Source organism: Polypterus senegalus, chromosome 3, assembly GCF_016835505.1.
Source record: "Polypterus senegalus isolate Bchr_013 chromosome 3, ASM1683550v1, whole genome shotgun sequence".
NCBI classification, from domain to species: domain Eukaryota; kingdom Metazoa; phylum Chordata; class Cladistia; order Polypteriformes; family Polypteridae; genus Polypterus; species Polypterus senegalus.
The window spans coordinates 151,417,613-151,440,732 of NC_053156.1; the positions used below are offsets into that span (position 1 = coordinate 151,417,613).

Genomic DNA, 23,120 nt, shown 5'->3' on the forward strand with positions numbered 1-23,120 from the left:
TGCCAGAATAGAGAAGAGTGATGGTGCCTATCTTACTGCATACAGTATCTGTACATGGTTCTCACTTCTGGCGACAAGCACTCACCCTGGCATGACCCACTCCAAGGGCAGTGCTCAATGGGTATGTCTCAAGTGGTGCACCTGTTACTCAGTGTGCCTGGGGAGGCCAGAAGAGCAAAATTCACATAACATTACAAAACATGAAAACGGAGCATAACAGTTTTTTTTTCTGGCTTTTTGGCTTCTAAGTAGAACAGACCCTGCAAAGTTATTATTGGAATAACTGGCTTGTGAAAGCCAAGCATTTGTGGCAACTTCACATTTTGAACATCTCTGCCTTTTGTTAAGCAGCGTACATCATTGCTGGATTGTTCACTCTCTGCTATGGAATAAGTGCTGGATTTAGACTGGCATGAGACAGACATGTTAGTGTTACCCCAATGATGATGTGTTGTCCCTGTAGCAATCCCCGTCAGTATGAGAGAAACAGCATCCACAGGTTCAGACATTGAGTCTGCTAGAAGGTGTCAGTCCATTTAAACTACAAACAAGCATGTGTATAATTCAAGCTTGTTTACTTATTACATTTTATATATTTTGCATATGATCTTTGATTATATGTATATGCACTTTTTATTTATTACTTTATGTTTCTGTATCATGTATTTTAAATACAAGGGCTTCAACCTTAAAAATTAAAAAGAACAAATGAAAATATGTGCAGCCCAGAGTGCTCTTCATTTTATCCACTGCTGTGTTGCACTAAAACAACATAATCTATGCTTACAAAAAGAAAGCTCTAGTAATAGGACAAGCATGGGTTTGTGAAGGGTGCATTGCATGGATACTTGAAATAGTTCTGGAATGAATAAATGTGCCCTACACCTGGATTAGCACACTTTTCAGGGTTGCTGCTTGCCTTGCTCCCTGTGCTGCTGCTAGGATAGGCTCCAGTCTCCAGCAACCCTAAATCAGATTAAATGGATGAAGGAATGGATACACATTTCAACAAAACCGTTTTCTTTCATACATTCTGCTGGTTTACAAATAAAACTAACAGCCAGTGCTCTAGTATTATAACGTGTGTCTCCACTCTAATAAATGATCATTAGCTAAAGTGCTTGGTAATGTGTTCTGTTTTTCTTTTTACTGTAGAACCTCCATAATTTTTATGTTGAATGCCTTGGCTCTACATTATGTGACTTTTTGATTTTTGCCATATCTTTGTTCAAAAATGAAAGAACATTGAATTTTATGGAAATTAGTTTTAAAAATACCCCATTGAAATCAGAATTCCATAAATCTAAAGGTACACCAAGTATCTACCAAAACAGATACTGTATAATGTATGTATTGATTATTTTTACTGATGATATCACTGTACCTAGAATGGATGCATCATACAGCTTCTGTGTGCTTATTTTCTGATGTAATAATTCTGTGTGCCCTAAAAACTTACTTTGTAGTGTATTCTACACAGCATATAAATAGCCAAGCAATATGTAAACTTTAGTAAAGTTTGAATGATCAGCTGCTGTGTTAAGTGAATAATAAACTGAAGTTACATTCGACTTTATCAGTTCTTGAGTAATATCCCCAGTTCTCAGTCTTTCCTCTACATGCTCTTAAAGTGGTGAATGTAATGATGTCAGAGGCCATTGCCCAGATAAGGGCGAGTCTTCCTTCTGATATTACCTCACCTTTAAAGACAATTGGTGTGGCTTTGTCTAGAAGCCATTGCACTTATTTCTGAATGACTGTGTTTCCTCATAAAGTAGATTTCCTGTTTCGTCAGGTCTGTTCCTCTAGTAAGATATATTGCATAAATATTGACTGTTGTATGACTTAAGAAAATATGATTCTCAAACCTATCCTTCTCTGTCCTTTCTTAAAAATTTCAAGAACCTACTTGTGATTTTTCTTTTCTTCATCAGGTATAGCTTTGTGTGGCTGTTTTGCAAGCACAAACAGACAAGGTTTCTTTACAAATGGAGCATCCCAACTTTTTTCTTATACCAACAAAATAAAAAACACTTATATGGAGTATTTTATATCACACTTCTTTTATTGTAGAAATGCTTTTGGGAACACCTCTTCTCAAATCATATACCTTCTCTTATCTCCACAGTTTCTTTTAAGCGTGGGCCCACATTATAATGTCTAAACTCTGTCAATACTTGTTTGCCTGTTTTTACAATTACCAGCCTTTCAGTTCACAGTTGCCATTGTGAACGGCAGGTGAGAACCAGAGCAAAACAGTCCAAATTGTTGAAATATGAACCCATTAGCCTAGTTTAATTATCGCAAAACAAAAAACAAATTGACGTACAGTGGCACAATAAAAAAGATGCTGAACACAAAATCAACCCAGACAGATTTCTTTGTCCTGGTTTTAGATGTCAGATCTTGCACATGAACTCATTTGTATTAACTGGTCATGAAATGAGATGCCACCATCCTGGGCAGTCCCTTTTTTTATGGGATCCCACCTGGAAGGGGCAGGGCCTGCATGGGGCATCTCAGTCAGGGTTTGGTTTCCTCACTGGGCATCTTCCCAAAGCTGAACAGGAAATAGAAAATCCCATTAGTGACAGTTCCACCTCTCATCCTGGAGTAGCATTGCTTACCTCAGTTCAGCCCAAAAGAGAATCTCCAGTTGCACATGCATGACACAATGCACTTGCACCCAAGACTATGGTCCACTACCTTACTGTCAGTTGTTCCTTCAGACTACACTCAGGTATTATTATGACTCTAGCCTACTGTTGAGAGTGTCCCACCTCAGCCTCATTGAACTTGCTGAGAAAGGAACTCAGTTCCTTCCTCCTACAGCACTTTTCTAGTGCAAACTATCATAAGGAACTTTATAATGACAGAGAAATACTATAATTGTTTCACTGTGTAGATGGTTACATTTTCTTGATCTGGTCCTATTAAGAAATGGACCACCAGAATTCTGTTCAATGATCATAATGGTAGTAACTCAGCTGCCACTGATGCCACACTAGGCCATTGTGTATATATACTTTAAACCTCCAATCATACAAAATGTAAATAACGGATTTGACCCTTCACACCTGTAAAAACTGAAAAATATAGATTTGTTTGATGTACCATCTTACTGTATATGAAATGTTTTAAACAGACATTCATTAGTGTTTGTTCATTTGATTCTTTTTAGACCCACCTATGCCTTCCACCTCTGTACGATTATTATTATCATAGTAACTAGCAAGGGATTAACATTAGTAATTGACTAGTGAGTAAAAGTATTCCAGAACTGAAGTAGCCTTATAACTATGCAGAACAAACAGCAGATTGTTTAACTGGTTTTCAGTAAAATATCCAACAGTGCAAATTGTGAGTAAGTGTTCAGATTCATATGTAAATTAATTTCTTATCTAGAATAAACATTAGAACATGGTGCTGAGCTTTCAACTGGATAGGCAAATTTTCAACAGTCTGCTGATGGACAATGTTTAAGCTGTGGCATTGCTGTTTTATACCATTTAAGGTGTCAATGTAGTAAATCTTCATTAGTAATTAATTCTTCAAAGCAATTAATATGTTTTGGTCTTTATAATTTTTTAAACTCAGGATTCACAAACCTTTCTGAAAAAAATACATTTCAATAAAATGGATGTATCAGAATAAAAAGGCAGAAATCTGAGCACAAGGTTAATTTATGGTTTATTGCAGAGTATTTTAATACGATGTCCTTTCCTACAGTTTTAATATTTTGCCAATTTTGACCAAACCTTTATATGTGTGTATGTATATATACTTGACTAACAGCGTCTCAGCTGTACATAAACTACACTGAAGCAGAAAGCAAACAGGCTGGAACACACAAAAGCTGAAATCTGTGCAAAAATGACACTTGTATATGTAATATCCACCAACTGAACTAGCTAGTGAGCCTACGGTTTGTCAGGTAACTCATTCTCAGTTTGCTTTTTCTTAGTTAATTGTTTCTCAGTTCTCCAGAAGTAAGAACACCATAGTATATGCATAGGAGACATTCACATTTGTCATGAATATGTACGTGCTGTGTCATCCCTAATAAATGAAACTGGGACTTGTGCCTCAAGTCAAATGAACATGTTCAGTGCTCTCAAAAAGTCATACAGTAGTCCTTATCTATACTAATAAAAGGCAAAGCCCTCACTGACTCACTCACTCACTCATTCACTCACTGACTCATCACTAATTCTCCAACTTCCCATGTAGGTAGAAGGCTGAAATTTGGCAGGCTTATTCCTTACAGCTTACTTACAAAATTTAAGCAGGTTTCATTTTGAAATTCTACGCGTAACGTTCATAACGGTCAACAACGTCCGCCATGTTAAACTTTCTTATTCATGGCCCCATCTTCACGAAATTTGGTAGGCGGCTTCCCTGCGCTAACCGAAACCAATGTACATACTTATTTCGGTGGTATGACGCCACTGTCAGCCGCCATATTGAACTTTCCAACGTCACTAATTCTCCAACTTCCCGTGTAGGTAGAAGGCTGAAATTTGGCAGGCTCGTTCCTTACAGCTTACTTACAAAAGTTAAGCAGGTTTCATTTCAAAATTCTACTCGTAACAGTCATAACGGTTGACAACATTCACCATGTTGAACTTTCTTATTTATGGCCCCATCTTCACGAAATTTGGTAGGTGGCTTCCCTGCGCTAATCAAAACTTATGTACGTACTTATTTCAGTGGTATGATGCCACTTTCCAATGTCACTAATTCTCCATCTTCCCGTGTATGTAGAAGGTTGAAATTTGGTACTTATTTCGGTGGTATGATGCCACTGTCGGCCACCATATTGAACTTTTCAACGGTCTTTGTTACTTATGGGCCCATCTTAAAGAAATTTGGTACGCGGGTTCCCAGCGCTAACTGAATCCTACTTACGTACATATATACGTCCATTGCCTGCAGCTCGGTCACCGTGTGAGGCGGCTTTGGGTCCCCCATCCCAACGCCTCCCACATTGTTGGCTGCCTGCTTATATAAGGCCGTCCGTTGCTCCAGTCTCTACATTCCCTTCCTTGCTTCGCCATGGGATTCTCTGCTGATAACTACAGGCTTTTTATTTAATCCACGGCTTCTCCGCTGTTTTATTGTTCATTTATTACGATTATAGTTATTGTGTAGGTATTTTAGACTTACTTTACATTGTTCAGTTACCCATTTCCTTTATCATTCCAACCATACACCCATTAACATGTCTATCGAGGTGATCACCATCGATCAAAGAACTGTCACTTACCGAGTGGTTTCCATGCTTGTTGATGGCATCTACCTTTTCCATTCTCTTTGTTACATATTGCACGGCCATATCAGGCTCACTCTTGAGGAACATTGTGTCTTATGTATTGAATGACTGGGACAGGTTCTAGGTGTGGACTGATGATGGTACAGGAGATAATTATTCTACACAGGAGCACTAGAAGAGTGAAATGCTTAAGCCCTTCACCTATGCATCTGCATGTGAGTTGATGGCTGCCGGTGAATTGTTCGGTTGTCGCTTTCAAGTGTACCGAAATGGCCAAATATTTTACACCTTTGGATAACCACCAATGCCTCTTAAATATCTTAGATTGACAGGTGACAATTTCAGCAGTGGACACTTTGATGTTTATGAATGTTTAAACTCTCAAAAGCTGGATGTGAAGTTATCGATGAAACCGGTTGTATACTTACAACGCTTGACAGATGCCGAATGTCTCTTCAACACAAGTCCTGCAAATACTGTCATAATTGAAACAAATCATGAAACTCAAACCGATTATGACAGCAGATTTGAGATTTGAAACAAGATTACTGTTCACATGGCCAACTGTACGTTGCATGCTCAAGAGTAAGCTCAGCGCACAGCTTGGTCATATTACAACCGGAGGGCCAAACTCACAATATGGTATACAAAGAGATCCTTAACAAATAATTATTGGTATATTTTCCCTGAGTTTAAAAAGGTTTAATTTTCTTCTTAATAAAAATTTTAAGGCAGTACTTCACCACTGCGAAGCGCGGGTATTTTGCTAGTGTAATATATACTGAAGATGCCTCAGTAAAAATTGAAATACAAATGAAAGCACCATCATTTTTATTAACGATTTTCATTTAATCAATGTGTGTTTGACTGTTCTACAAATTAAATATACTTATTTATGCTCTTGCCAAGTTAAATCAAGGCTGTGTGTTGTAGTGGACTTCAAACCCTGAGGTTGTGGGTTCAAATCCTACTGCTGACACTCTGTGACCATGAGCAAGTCATTTCACCTACCTGTGTTCCAACTGGAAAAATGAAAGAAAAAAAGTAACCAACTATATCTCAAATGTTGTATATTGCCTTGGATAAAGGCATCAGCCAAATAAATAATGTTAATGTTAAAACTGCTTATGAATAATGCTGATACTTTTTTTGTAGATAAAGATTTACTTGATGAAGTTGATAAATGGAAAGAGAAGCTTAAAGAATTTTCTTCTCATGTTATTGGAAGGACACTTGTCTACTTAAATGGGTCTCATCTTGAGTGTCGTTTTAGGGAATGTAATTTTGGAAACCTGATCTGTGATGCCATGGTAAGGGTACACATTTTTTATTGTATTATACTTCTAAATTTCATTCAGAAATCCACTTTTGGTATAACCATGTTCTTCTCTTGGCCTGTATGATCACATATTTTTCTGTCTTTCTTTAACCATTTTGCTTGCTTTCAGTCTCATGAAAAGTGTATAAGTTAGCAATTCCTTAACTATAATATCAAATGTTATGCTTACAGGTGTACAGCATCCAAGACTGTCCAAGCAAAAATTTACTAAAGCTGCTGTCTAGACAGAATGCCATTTTTGTAACAGATCACACACTGTTATACAATATCCTGAGAACACTTTTAGTATACTGTAATTCAGACAACCCTGAAGCTCTGTCCAAAATGTGTCATAAGAAATAATATAAATATTTAGATTAAGAATGGCATTCATTTTTTTTAAACAACTTTCTCCAAGCTAGTGAACTTTAGAAATGTCGAATTTTACACTTTTCATGCTTTGGTCAGTATATATAGCTGAGAGTTTTTAATTAATCAAGTAACTATCAAACATAAAATCACCAAGCTGTGAGGCAACAATTTAGTAAGTCTAGAAAAAGACAAACTGTTTTAATGAAAGCAAAATCTTTACTTTTCTAATTTAGCTACAATATATAAAGGACTACTTCTTTTTAATTTTTATGTTTTATTTAATAACACAAATTATAAAAAAACTTGTTTCACTTTAAACATATTTAAAATTACTTGCAGGATTATTTAAGCCGAAAGTACCAAGGGATTGTTTGATCCTGAGCGAGTCATGTGAAATGTGAAGAGCATATTTTGCTTGTTTTTTAAATTCTTAGCACAGTCTATTTCCTACCATGCCAAATAATACTTATCTCAAAGTTTCATGTTTCTGTTGTTTTCTTTCAGATTTATAATAATATAAAATACCCAGATGAGAAATATTGGAACCATGTTGGGGTTTGTATTATTAATGGTGGAGCCATTCGTGCACCGATTGATGAAAGAGCAGCAAATGGTAATGATGTCAATTACAATCATGAAGAAATAATATTTAGTCATTTTTTAATTATATTTTGTATGAGGATGCAGCTGAGTGACTACATGGTAGATATTTTTTTTGGTTCCTAGGTCAAATTACATTGGAGGACCTCTTATCCGTATTGCCTTTTGGAGGTACTTTTGATTTGGTAGAATTAAGGGGATCAACACTAAAAGCTGCTTTTGAGCATTCAGTAAAGAGGCACGGAGAAGCTACTGGAGAATTTCTACAAGTATCTGGTAAGTGTCCGATGTGGTGAAAGAGATATATAATTGTATTATTAGAATTGGTTGTTTATGATTAAGAACTAAGAAAGGAATTTTAATCAATAAAAATGATGAAATATTTTGTTAAAATGTGACTTATGGTTTCTGTTTTCATCAAGTGGGCACATACAATCCTCTCTACTCAGCCAGCTAAAACTCTTAGATATTATCAATATGAAGAGTAAGTAGTTTAATACATTAATACAGGCCTTGTTTTTGGGCCAACAGAAGAGGTAGCTGTAAAGCCACTGTAATCAAATTAATACAAGCTGTTTCTGAAATAAAATTATAAAATGCAGCTTGCAAAATTTAGACTGCAGGGAGAAAGCTTAGAGAAGAAAACATTTTGGTATAGCTATGTACCTGTATGCTTTAGTAGCCTGTAAACAAATACAGTACAAATACTGTGCAGTAGAATGCAACAGGAATATGCACATCATTATACTTCATGTATTTTACAGAACAAATTCATTTCCTGTGACACAATACAGTGTTTCACATGTAAGTTAATGTTTTTCAGAGTGACCTTTTATCATTTACTAGCAGAATACCGCGCTTCGCAGTGGAGAAGTAGTGTGTTAAAGAAGTTATGAAAAAGAAAAGGAAAAATTTTTAAAATAACGTAACATGATTGTTAATGTAATTGTTTTGTCATTGTCATGAGTGTTGCTGGCTTATATATATATATATATATACACATATACATACATACATACATGTGTACATATATACACACACACATATACTATGGGGTGCCAAACAGGCAAATAAATTGATTTTGTGAATATATAAAGTCGGCATCCGAATATATAAAGTCAAAACCTGAATATATAAAGTCACTGTCGGAATATATAAAGTCAAAAGTTGAATATATAAAATCATCGCAGGAATATATAAAGTCAAAACCTGAATATATAAAGTCAGCATCGGAATTTATAAAGTCATTCTTGATTATATAAAGTCAACATCAGAGTATATAAACTCACTCCTGAATATATAAAGTGAAAGTCAAAATCTATTGATTGAAACGACTCTGAACTGAACTAAGTTAACAAAAACGTATTCAGAAAAATAAATTAAAAACACTGTTCGGTTAATGTTTTGAAAATGATGCATGTGCCCTGCCCAGGATTGGTTCCCTTCCTTGCGCCCAGTGTTGGCTGGGATTGGCTCCAGCCGACCACCGTGACCCTGTGGTCAGATTCAACGTGTTGGGAAATGGATGGATATTCCAGTGCTGACTTTTGACTTTATATATTTGGGAATGACTTTAGGCTATATATTCAAGTTTTGACTTTATATACAGTATTCAGAAACAAGTATTGACTTTATATATACCGACGCTGACTTTATATATTAAAGTTTTGACTTTATTTATTCCGACAGTGACTTTATATAATCAAGGTTTGACTTTATATATTCGCGAATGACTTTATATATACAAGTTTTGACTTTATATAGTTAAATGTAGTCATCATTGGATAACTTTTTCTTTACCATAGAAATTTAAAGACTAAATTCAACTTCTATTCCTAACAAAGATATTTCTGGCGACTAAATAGAAGCTACTTATATCCAAATTCGAGCTATTGAGCTGTCGCCTGCCTGCCTGAATAAATCACCTCTCGCTTCGCTCTTACTTTTTTACCGTTTATTTAATCATGGCTAGTGGCGGAAAAATTATGACATGGAAGGAGGATTACACTGAGTATGGCATTACCAAAACAATTATTGATGGCGAATCGATTATTCATAAAGCTTGAATTGGTGATCTGTTTTTCTGTGTTAACCTCATATTTTTTTATACTTCTTCTCAAACTAAGGTGGTGCAAGTATAAAATGAATCGGGAAGCGCTGATCAATGTAATCGGTGTACCAGGAAATCATGCATTGACAGAAGTTCCCTTTGCTTGTGATTAAATGCGTGGTTTTTAACGCGTTATGGAGCACATGCATCGAAGCTTCTCAGCTGTGCTTGTGCTAAGAAAAGGAACTATTTTAAAAATAACACGATTTTCAATGTAACCTTTTGTAAGTAGTGCCTGGAGGATTCAGTGTGGAGAAACTCTAGACACAGCGTGTGTATTAATTTGTGGATTTTTCTGTGAGTATTTGGTGGCAGTTGACGAAGTTGCTTCGAAAGACAGCGTTAGCCGCGGAGCTCAGCTCAGAGCGAAATGAGGTAAATGGGAGGGAGATGATGACGTGACTCCCCCCCCCGCCTTAACTGTCAATCCCCCACAAACAGTCTCTCGAATTTGCATAAGCACAGCCCTTCACCTGTAATTTTAACTTAGTTACAAAGTGATCAAAACTCTCGTTTATATCCTGCGTCCTCTCATTAAACTTGTATCCTGCATTGCCCGTGGGCATGAGAAACACCAGCGGCAGCGTGTCTATGAACTTAATTTAAAGTTTAGGTTTACACCTTGCTTTCTTTCCGAAGTAGCAGCACTTATGAATATGGTAGTATATGTCACTCGCTCGCTTCTTATTGTTTCGCTGCCTTCTCAATTATATAATGCATGTTTTCTTTAGCGCTTTTTGGAGGTCTTCCTGGTTTTCTATGCACTGCGTTGACAGTCAGTTCACGTAATTACGTGGGAGGCGTGATGATGTCACACGAAACTCCGCCCCCCACGGCTTTCCAGCTCAACTCCATTACAGTAAATGGAGAAAAATACCTTCCAGTTATGACCATTACGCGTAGAATTTCGAAATGAAAACTGCCCAACTTTTTTAAGTAAGCTGTAAGGAATGAGCCTGCCAAATTTCAGCCTTCTACCTACACGGGAAGTTGGAGAATTAGTGAGCGAGTCTGAGTCAGGGAGTGAGTCAGTCAGTCAGTCAGTCAGTGAGGGCTTTGCCTTTTATTAGTATAGATCAGGTTTTCTGCAAGGTGTGAAAGTCTCAAAATTACTCATGTTTGACAGAAGAAAACTTTTTCAGTGCAGTCTTCTTTAAAACATAACAATTTTACAACCATTAATATTATGTAAATTAAAACATCAGATGTTAATTGACATTTAAATGTACTTCTGTAACTGAAACTGTGTTGAGAATTGTAAAGAAAATAAGAAATTTGAGCCTTTATTTGAATCACTCTTACATTGCTCTTCACACACCTTCTGATTATATCAGGTCAGGTTGGGAAGCTCGTTGCTGCACCCACCACATGACGAAACAGTTTGTAATCCTTGTTTGCCCCCCCCAGGCAGACACAAGGCCCAGCTCTACCCTCTGAAAATGATCATCTATCTGCCACAGCCAGATGTTATATGGGCGTCGCTTTGGTCTTGTCCAGTCGCTCGGGTCCTCAGCAATGAATATCCTGCGAGCTGGATCACCCTCGGGGAAACGCGCCACATGGCCGTAGTGCTGTAAATGACGTTCCCTCACAATGCAGGTAATGTGCCTCATTTGGGACTCTGTGAGCAACAGCTCATTTGACACAAAGTCAAACCAACAGTACCCAAGGATTCTTTGAAGACACACAGTACCAAAGGAGTCCATTCTTTGTCTCAGGTCACTGAATAGCGTCCATGTCTCACAACCATATAGCAAAACAGGAAACACCAGGACTCTAAAGACTTGGACCTTGTCCTTTTGAAAAGACATGAATGTTGCTGCCAAGGTAAATAAACCTCTTGATGTGGTCCACAATCTCTCCAAAAACTGACACACTGTCAATGGCTGTGCTCAAGAAGTCATTAAAGGCCTGGATCCTGGTTTTTATCCAGGAAACCTGCAAGCCCACACAATCAGACTCCTCACTCAGTCTCCTAAGAGACCCAATCAAAGCCTTCATTGACTCTGCAAAGATAACAGCATTGTCTGCAAAGTCAAGATCAGTGAACTTTTCTTCATCAACACATGCCCCACAGCCACTGGACGCCATGACCCTGCCCAACACCCAGTACATGCAAGCATTGTTCAGGGTAGGACCAAGAACACACCCCTGACGATCCCTAGAATCAACTGGGAAAAACACAGAGGTTCTGCCTCCACTCTGCACAGCATTCAAAGTACCAGAATAAATGCCGACCATGACATCCAGCAACTTTGGGGTGACCCTGCAAAGTCTAAGATAGTCCCACAGGGCAGCTCGATCAAGTGAGTCAAATGTTTTACAAAAATCCACAAAGGATGCAAGGAAACTATGCTAATATTCACGTTTGTGCTCAATGAAAACCCTCAGTGCCAGGATGTGGTTGATGGTAGATGGTTATATCATGATAAAAAAATCTGTACATTAAAGTGATCTCTGTATTTATGTTTAATAATTTTATTTTATACATCAGGGTCATCTCACAGATTTGATCTGGGGTCAAATTTTCACAGAGCATACACTCATTGGGAAAGAGCACGCCGTTACAAAGACCCCCAGATGCATACGTAAATACACATGTCACACAGACACACTCCCTCATTCACTCCTCTCATCCAATCACCCACTCATTCACAAAGCGCACACAATAAGCCAGTTCAAACAGAGCAAGGTTTGGAATCATCAAGAATATGTTGGGCTGAATTCATTCACTGGGAAGTTGTCTTCTTTCCAACTGAACAAGCTCAATAACTTCAATTAATAGGTTCTTTTCATGACAAATAAATCCTTAATGGTAGTACCCAATCATGTCAATTTTCCCAATTACCATTCAAAATTCTCGTTGCAAGTTTGGGATTGAAAGAAGTTAGCTATAAAAAATTGTTTAAAATATTTTAAGGGGAAAGTTCATTGCCATTCATTAATTTACTTACAAATGGACTATATAATACCATCATACTGAAATGCTCAACAAACCTACCTCTCTGATCTACAGTGGAACAGTCACAATCATAGGCACCGTCATCTTCAGAAGAAGGGCACTTTCAATGAATCTTATCTACCACAGTCTAAGGGCAAGTGCAAGAAAAGTGAGGCCTTGAAAGCAGATGATCACAGCAGTAACGTACCCATTCACTAACTCAACTGGAATGAGCAACAAGTGCTTCCCTCTGAGCTACATGGATACAGGCTAAGCATAACCAAGCCTTCAGTGATGAAGGGGTACTATAAGGGGAAGAATAATTTTAGGGTAACATGGCATTAATCTTAAAGAAATAGCATAACGGCTTATAAAACCAAATAAAGGTCAAGTGTACAACAAAATGTGCACTGAAATATAAGGTTTGGTTTAGGAAAAATACTGAGATGGTCAAGTAAATAAAGAATTTACCAGAAGAAAGGTTGATGTGATTTACAAAATGTACTGAAGGATGACCAAGAAATCAGCAGATGTCCTATAAACGAGAATGGACAGTTGTTATATGCACAGAAATTTCAAGGGTGGTGTCTCATCTCAAAAGGTATAAGAAGAACCAGAATATAATATAATATACTTTTATTTTATATAAATCATTTGGGTGTAAAGCAACGAACCAACCAGAGTAAATGTATGCTTTGATGATACTGTATATAAATTCAACAGTTTATAAAATGAACCTCTATTCTTTGTTTCTGTGACCATTCTGATCATGCTGACCAAGTTGTAACAGACTGCTTTTGAAGAATACTCCCTCTAAGGCATTTGGCCGAGGATTAATTAAAAGATACAATGAACAGCTTTTCTCCTGCCTGATTACTGAATTGTCCTGTTAGAGGACGTTTCTTTCTTTAATAAGATGTTAAATTTCGACCACAGTTTTAGGCATTTTGTCAGAGCTTGACATTGGGATTGTAACTGAATATGTGAAACCATTACCTCTGCCAGCTACAGCTTCCAGCACGCTGTATTCATGTTTTGGGAGAGAATATCCAAAGTCAGACGACAACAAGTGACAGTCGGGCTGAACATACAGTATATCCCTAGCCATTGATGAATTAACAACTTATGGCTCAGTTGTGCTGGTTGATGTTGTGATTGAGCAGAATTCAAACAGCTGGCACATTGTTGGTGGTGTGTGGATGTAGGTGGAGGGTCTAGGGATGAGCACCTGCTCCTTTTGCTTTAAGTGCCACTGGAGAGCCTTCATTTTGAAGGAGAGAACTATCACTTGACTGCTTCTAGGTGCTGAGTTCAGGGGCTGAATATCATTTACGGTGGGGTGTGGTGGGGGGTTCAACACAATGTAGCTACAAAAGGGTGAAGTTAATTGACTTGAGGGAATTTCAACATGTGGTTTATAAAGAATTATTTCATCATCATCATCATCTTAATATTTTCATGTACTAAATGTATTCACTGAATTAGCCATTGCACTTGACTAACTACACCAGCAGCAGGTACTCATAACCAGAGGCAGCATTCTGTTTTCTTCCATATTTATTAAATATGTTTCACAAGTGCTTTCACTATTTTTCATCCCGTTTTAGTTGTAATACTTATAAATGTATTACTTTGCTTTCAAAAAATCCAAAGAATGATACAAATGTCGTGTTTTCCAGGTGAAGTGTGCTGATTTCACAGCCCCACTAACTTTGCATTTCACTGATTATGTGCTTTTGACAGTCCTCTTGAGAATCTATCATCTGAGTGGTTTTCCTCGTGTTTCAGAGTATAAAGGGCTGAGCTACATTAATATGTCTGGCCAAAGTGAATGTTCTGAAACACTAATAAATACAAATTATTGTAGAACTAACATATGGAGTAGCTCATTTAATCAGTTTTGTAGACTAGTTACAGGTACAAATAAGATGGTTAGAAAATGGATAGACTGTTAAATAGACAAGTGTAGCCGTGCCCATAACTAATCAGAGGATGAAAACAAAGCTCCCACTCCTTTATTGGGGCTGTGAATGATGCCCCATTAAAAAAAGCAATTGATTCTGGCACTAGTTGTAACTCACTCACTCAAATGGTCGACACAAGTTAAAGCAATTGCAGCTCATAGCCGATTGGTTACAAACTCACATGATCGCCCTTCTCAAAGTGAACTGGAGCTCATTTCACCTCCTTTTTGCTGTGTGTGTGCGATAGCACACCATTTTACTCGATTATACTCCCTAGAACTCGTCTTTTCGCGAATGCAGCTGCCAATTTTTTCAATCTCACATTTATTGCAACTGTATTGTCATATTGTGAACAACAGATTCCAGTAGAAATGCAGATATTCCGTTTTACCACAAGTCCAATGATTTCTTTAAATGCCAAACTATAATTTGATCTAGCAGTTTTTTTTTTTCTTGAAAAAGGTTATGCTTATTTTGACGCAGGTATTGTGTTCTCCACACACATTTATATGTTTAACAGGAGTCTTTTTGGAGTACCTTTCAGCTATAGATAGTTTATCCATCTTCACCACGGGCTTGCTCTCAGCTGGACCATATGAACAAGAGCACCATTGCTCTATGCTATTGAAATCACCAGCTCTGATTTGAGCTCTGCCTTCATGAGGCATTGGATTGGCTTGGAAATGATATTCTCAGTGAACCACCTAACTGTTTCCACCTACATTTAAGACAACTTAATGCACAGTTATCTCTAGACATATAAAATATTCAACCATCTGTGTGAGTCTACATGTTACCATATTTCTTCAAAATATGGCCATGAAGGGAAAAGTACAAAAGATCAAAATAAATTACAGACAAATGCCTAAATTTATAAACTACTGAGTAAAATTAACAAGATTTGTACATGAAATTAACATGTATTAATAGTGTGTAAAATGTACAGAAAATTGTGCATAAAATTAACATCAACAGCAGAATGTAGGAAATAAAAAACACAAAATTAAAATAACCTGGAGAAAAAAGTAAATATCAAAAAATGAGCACACAAAATTATGATCACATAGTGAGTGAGCAAAAAATTGAAAAATGGACGTGTCATCTTGAAAATGTAAATGACGTTTACCCCCCAGATGTTGAGCACCTTGTTTGACACATGTACAACTTCCCTGGAATTTGAGCTGCAATGTCAAAGAAGTGGGAGCAGAGCCACAACAAGGATTCCAAGAAAATCAAACACCAGTGTCTAAAAATGACCTGTCCATGAGACCATTTTTCTCCACTTCACAGCAGCTGTTTTCCAGTTTACAACATAGTGGTTTGTGAACTTATGCAACAGTGAAGTGGGGCGTGGGGTTTCAATCTTAGCGCAACTTGAAAGTTGTTGCTTTCCACTTTGCATCCATGTTGCTACATGTGGCTCTGTTTTTTCACTTTTCCATCAGTCAACAGGCATTGATTAGTCTTTCTTCCACTGCCCCGTGAGAGTCATTGGGTGCCACAATACTCACTGCAGCTTCAGAGCTCTGGAATGCTTGGCTGAAAGCCCATTGAAGGGAACACCTACATTGAGTCTGTGTGGTAATAAATAGAATGATGTATTGTATTTTGTCATTATTTTTTATGTTCCGAGATTCATGTGTAAAAATAAGGATCACGCAGTTTACTTATTTTTCATCCCACAGCTGCAGCAGACTGGGTTCATATCCTGTGGTAGAAATCAACATCTTAATTAAAGAAATAAACTTATCCTGTAACAGGACAGATCTGATAAAACATTTTAGTCCGTAATTAGGCAGCAGAAAAGCTTGTTCATCTGCGTTATTTATTACTTCTGCAGCACCAAGGTGAAAAGGGAGCATCCGTCACAGCAGTCTGTTACAGCATAATGAGAATGGTCAAATATTAAAGGTGTAGGTCTATTTTATATGCAATTGAATCTATAACCGTGTCAATCAGTGCATACATTTACTCTGAATGGTTCATTGGTTTACACCCAAATGACTTATCTTACAGGTATATATAAACATCTACATGTGGAAATGTGTGTGTCTGTCTGTCTGGCCCAGAAGTGAGAGGTACAGTATGAAGCTCAAAGAAAGCGACATTGTCTGCAAAGTAAAACTGCTGAGAAATGAGAAACTTGCTTAGCCGCTAATACACAAGCAAGGCGAGCACATTGGCAAAAAAGAGAAGCTCGCTTAGATGGTGATAGACAACGGAGGCAAGCACATCAGCAAAATAAAACCGCCAAAGAAAGAGAACCTTGCTTGCCTGCTAATGCACAACTGATGCGATTGACTGATTGAAGTGCCAGAATCCATGGTTTCTAGGAGCCCAGGTTGTTTACAGTAAAAGTCTATATTATTCTTATTTTTTTTGTACCTTTTGTGTTGAGCCACCACCCTTGAAATTGTCCATTATGGTTGTTTACAGGACATCTGCAGATTTCTTAGTCATCTTTCAGTTCACTGTGTGTACTACATCTTTGTCTTTGTTGTTCACTTGACCATTATCTGGGTTCCTGATGTGCTTGAACAGGTTTCTGAGATTTATTAACCCTTTATACTATTTATTTAAGATGATTGCTATGTTATCCAAAAATTATTTTCTCACAATCTCACACCCATTCACTATCAGTGTGGATTTAGCATATTCTCTATGTGCCTTTCTTCAGGTTTTGTCCCACACCACAAAGATGTGTGGCGTAGGCTACTGTGTCTTGCACTACATGCACCCTCACCTGGGCTATTCCCTGGTTTGTGTCAGGTGCTGCAGGCCCCAGCCCTCATAAACCTATACTGGAAAAATGGGCTCAGAAAATGGATGGATGTAGTGTTCTTCACGTTATTACTTAGCATAGTCCTGGATACAATGCCATCAAATAAAATATGTCAATTTCCCAACGACTAAAAATATTTTATAAAAAGTTGTTGGGTTTGTTTGAATAGTTTTTATATCCCGTTTGAATTAAGAGATACGTCCAGTTTTTTCTGTGTATATTTATTTAGAAAGGAAAAATAATTTTGATGTTCTACTTCATGAAGATTAAAGATAAAAGCCAAAAAAACTGCAAGTGGGATAATAATACTGTGCTTGTATTTTGTGGTTATCATTGTAGCCTCATAGTTTTGTTAATGTGCATTTGATTCCAGGCAGGATTCCTGATTGTATGAAATTTTGTCTTTGTTCTCATGTGCCATATCCCAAAGATATACATGTCAGGTTAAGTAGGAACACTAAGTTGGCGCAGTATGAGGAATGAAATGGCTATTCCAAAAGCTGAATGTTATTAAAAAGGTTTTGTGTGCAAAAAAGCTAAAAGAAACATCAGATGTACTTGTGTCTGGACACATTTTTGGCATTAAAGAGTCTACATCACTTAAGTAGCTGGGTAGAGATCTGAAGTACATCCAAGCATAGCTCTTGTGCACAACTGGATATTTTTTAGGAATGTTTGCCTTTTATTCCATACAAGTGATATCTCTCTAGCTGTCCATTTCCCCATTTTTATTAACCTACTTTTTTAGTTTTTTTACAAACTGAGTGGGGTATTAGGCAGTCATAGTCGATTGTTGAAGCATTAGAAATAAGGCAAGAATCAACCCAGCGAGTGGCACCATTTCATTGTTATATACACTATAGTCCGGCACAAACCAACACTCAACACCACTTCTGTTTCATGAATAGATGTCAAAAAAAGAAAGCAAGTATCAGTCTACTTAGGGGATAAAATGAATAAGAATCCTGATAAATATGAAGACATCTGTAATAAACAGAGTAGGCACAAAGAGAGAAGTTGAGTGGGTTGTGTTTGTAGATTTTGAGCCACAGTGAGTAGTACAAATTGAGTTACAGGAAAAAAAATAAAAGCATAGGAGCAGTGGTTTAAACAAATACAGAGCTATTTATGAGGCCAAGGCTCTTAGGAGTAGAAATGTACTGTGAAAAAGCTGCCTTGAGTGGAAATGATTACAAAACTTGATGATTTGCTAGGAAAAAGTAAAATACTCTTCTGTTTCCACCCAAATTTTATCACAAACAAAGTACTCTTATATTGTACATTCTTAATAAATCATTAAGTCAAAAAGAGTTTAACTAAACAGGCCCAGTCAAACAAGAAGGAATCCATGCATTTATGCTTTCTTACATTCTGAAACAGTGGCAAGTTTAGACATTTAAACATTTATTGTGAATAAAGAAAAGGCATTACTGAGATCAAAACTAAGCTGGCCACAACTATTACTTTTAGAAAAATAGGCAGCAGATCAATATGGTCAGTACTTTTGGTTTTAAAGTTGGTGATATATTTCTTTATCTATAAAGAGAAACGTTCTCACCAAATGAATAGTCAGACTGACCGACCTCAGCTTTATGTTTACAGATTAGGCATCCTGCCAGGAAAGTGAACCTGCTAGACAACTGAAGTCTCCTGACACCGGCCTTCTTGCTATTCTAATGCCTGTTATACCATGCAATACTTCTTTAAACTTTTGACCTCCACTCTCTATACCCCTGTCACTTGGTCTATTCTCAGGTCTTCCCATATTAATTATAGAAATCCTGTTGCTACTCTCTTGCTTATTATGTAAGTTCTCCTTTCATTCATTTTTTTTTTAATTTTGCAAACTCCTTCCCTGGTACCAAACATCCTGGTATCAATTGTATTGATCAGTTAATCAGCTGTCGCTGCCATAGCTGTTGTACGTACAGTATGTATGTATTTATACAGACTTACTGTGAATCGCATTATTTATCTTCTTTATCTTGTGCTTTGAACTGTGTTCTTGTAAGCTGCTTCAAAAGAGTGTTTATAATATGGTCTCAGAGAGATTATACATATAAAACAAATATGGAATGACTAACAGTGTCCACTATATCATGAAATAAGAAGGGATTAGACAGCCAAACAGTCAGTGGACATTTTTTCTTTAGTCTCCCCTAGAACAGCTTGATAAGAGAATAGTACAAGTACCTTCTAATATAAATAGTGATGTGCTTCTTTTCTGGTCATGGTATTATGTATGTTGTTGTCGGTTAGTGATGTGTAAGTTTGCGAAGGTGCATTGGGATCCAGTGGAGTGCAGGCAAGCTGTGGGCAGAAGAGTCTGAGCTCCTCATTGTTCATTGTAACCTTTTAGAATACAATAGGAATGGCTAAGCAGGCAGCCTAGAGGTCCTTCCTGGACAAAGGATGAGCCATGAAACTCAGTTGCTTATCTCAACTAGGAGAATATTTTTAATTTGCTCCAACCTGCACCAAAACTAAATAGAAAATGAAAATGATCCAAGAGGAATCATTACTTCGTATCAGAGCCCTCAATTCCAAGACCATAGGGATAAAATTTTTAGAATGATGCCCCTAATTGTAAAACGTTTAATGAAACAATGTTTTACCGAATACTGTTTTCTACTTTGTAATTACATTGGGTGCTTTTCTGCAGAGAGTTATCTCCCTGCCTTGCTTTTGAACTTAAACCCATAATTATTTGGTATTTTTGACAGTAATAATGTAAACTGAATAAAAAATGGCAGCCATAAAATGGTAAGCACGTACTACACAAATGTTTTATGAGACACTAGTGTACTTCACTGATATTTTTGATTTTATCTGTTAAGGAGCTGATGTCATTGATGTTTGTTTTAGTCAGTGAATCAGAACATTGTAATTAAGCAAACCTTAAATCTTTAAATCTTTCAGGTATACGTGTTGTGTTTGACCTCAGCAAGACACCTGGACAGAGAGTCTCCAGCCTTGAAATTCTGTGTACGGAATGTCGCGTTCCGCATTATGAACCACTGGACCTGAACAAAGTTTACAAGGTTGCTGTGCCATCTTACATCGCATCTGGTGGAGATGGCTATCAGATGATCAAACAAGAAAAACTCAAGCATGACAGTGGTGAGTTTAAAAAACGTGATTTGATGCATGTATACATTTGAAACATTTGCATTAATATTCACAGTGTATCTCAGTGCAAAGTTGGCTCAACCTGCTTGTCCAGAAATACAGATAAGGATCAGGAAGAAGAAGGAGCCCACCATTGGCTTCGACTAGAACACTTAAGCATTGATAAGGCAGAACTAAACTTACTTCTAGAGTAGATCAGAGTGACGAAGCAGTCCTTTAGGCACACTCATCATTAAAAAAATCAACATGCTTCTTGTTAAAATTGTCTTTCATTATGTTTATAATATTTTATTAGAACGATTTTTAAGAGAATAAACCATTGAACTCTTCCTGCTCAATCCTAGTCACATAATTTCTCATACCATTCCATCAAGCACTGTTTTGAAAGTTCCTAAATTCTCCCAACTTCTGCCAAACAACTACTTATGCTCTGTGCATGTGGTTCTTTCTTCTATTTGTGAGACATCTGCCCAAACAAGTTTCCAACTGTTTTCATTTTGAATAACATATTCTAAAGTAACAACTTTGATCCTCCATCCCTTTTTAATTTTAAACAGTTCAATCATTTCACACCTTAATATCTGTTTGATGAAACTAAAAAAGGGTTTTCCTCCTTTAATCCTTCCTCACAGTTCATCCCTTGCAGTCCTGAAATCAGTTTAGCTGCTCTTTTCTGGACTTTTCTACTGCTGCTATGACTTGTTTTGTAATATGGAGACCATGGTTTCCCATCAGGCTTTAGATGGGACCTCACCGGTGCATTATGCAGCTTAAGCATAAGTTCCTTTGACTGTTTCAGCTAGTTTTGTGTCATCTGCAAACGTTTGCAGCTCTCTGATCATATGCTTTTGTTACTTCCTCTCAAAATTCCAGCTTATTAGTGTACCACAGTCTCCCTCCATCTAATTCCAAGATAATCATGTAAAGAAAAAAACTACCCTTCATCTGAGACGTATTTTAGTAACATAGTGCATCGATCTGAGGCCCTCCAAGACATTCCTTAAATTCCACCAAACATCAGTAATACTTCAAGTTCACATTCACTGAAGTTTTGTTTTCTCATTGTTTGAAAGTAAAGACGTTACTCAAGGACATGGCCAAATGTATATTTGGTGATTAGGCCATGAATATTTAAAAGGGCGTTTTAATAAGCCATACATGGTTACTGACAGGAGGAGATGATGAGTGGTTACAAGCCTGCATGCAAACAAATACTTATAAGTTAATATGAGATTTAGAAAGGAACTTGGCATGGGACCTGCTGTATACACAGTTATGTGAACTTTTTTTGTGTGTGTGTGTGTAGGCAGTAAACGTTCTAAAGTCAGCAAAATGTTAGTATGGGATCTAAGCAAGGTTTTATACCTGAAGCCCCCTGCTATTGTGCTCTGCTCTTTGTTTTACTGTCCCAGTTAATGTTTTGGTAATTAAAGTCCCGCTTGACTATAATGTGGCCTGTAGCTGCGTTTTCCCAAAATGACCAAAGTTCAGCAGCTTCAACTCAAAAAATGGGATTCAACAAAAGCCTGAAATGCAGAAATGATTCCACAGACAAAATATCTTCATTTTTAAAATTTTAGTTAAGTTTCAAATTTAAACAGTTCACACATAGAAAAGGAAATTAAAATAGCAAAAAAGGAAAAATTAACATTAAGAAAAGTTCAGTTCTAAGCTTAAACTTGTTACATCTCAAATCATTACTATTTACTTAACATTTCTGAACCATTTCAAAACGGTCAGAAAACTGTATGCTTATCCCATTTCATCCATCCATCCATCCATTTTCTAACCCGCTGAACCCAAATACAGGGTCACGGGGGTCTGCTGGAGCCAATCCCAGCCAACACAGGGCACAAGGCAGGAACCAATCCTGGGCAGGGTGCCAACCCACCGCAGGACACACACAAACACACCCACACACCAAGCACACACTAGGGCCAATTTAGAATCGCCAATCCACCTAACCTGCATGTCTTTGGATTGTGGGAGGAAACTGGAGCGCCCGGAGGAAACCCACGCAGACACGGGGAGAACATGCAAACTCTGAACTTATTATCACATTGTTTCTCAGTTATAGTAAGAAGGTTCTATCTCTTACTAACTAATAGGGGGAAAAGACTATACCATAAGTTATGACTATGAAAGAAATTTATATTCTATTAAAATTAAGCAAACATTAATATGAGTTTAACTCAAAACTTTAACTTTCTAAGATTGGCTCTTACATGGCCTCTAAGCTTGATTATTTAATATTGTTGAAAAGATGCAAATTAAAACTAGACATGCACAAAAACTTTAACTGAATCACAAAGTTTAACATCTAACAACATTTAACATCATTTAACATTTAAAAGAAACCTTGCAGTATTATTACATCATGACCCAAGTATGATCAAGATAATAGCTGTACATGGTGTCCCTGGCAATTGCCAGCTTTATTTGCCTTGCGCCACCGTAAGGAACAGGTACACCAGGAAATGAACGACAGGCTTTTGACAAATGGGGAAAAATAGCAACAAGCCACAGTCACATAAACAAATGTCTGTTTCAGGATAGATTTTCCTAAACCAGGTTTATGCAAACTCATGTGCATCACCCGACATGCCTGTCCTCAAGCAAACAAAAGTAGCAT

The 23,120-nt window shown here is 37.2% G+C and overlaps 1 protein-coding gene across 1 annotated transcript in view; it reads left to right on the plus strand.

The window, feature by feature from the left end:
- Positions 1–23,120, plus strand: part of nt5e (5'-nucleotidase, ecto (CD73)) — a 90,066-nt gene that overhangs the window by 63,704 nt on the left and 3,242 nt on the right. Inside the window, exons 5-8 of the mRNA XM_039748067.1 lie at positions 6,428–6,582; positions 7,467–7,575; positions 7,689–7,838; positions 20,279–20,479. Of these exons, the coding sequence (XP_039604001.1) occupies positions 6,428–6,582; positions 7,467–7,575; positions 7,689–7,838; positions 20,279–20,479 (615 nt within the window). The remainder of the gene's footprint in view (positions 1–6,427; positions 6,583–7,466; positions 7,576–7,688; positions 7,839–20,278; positions 20,480–23,120) is intronic.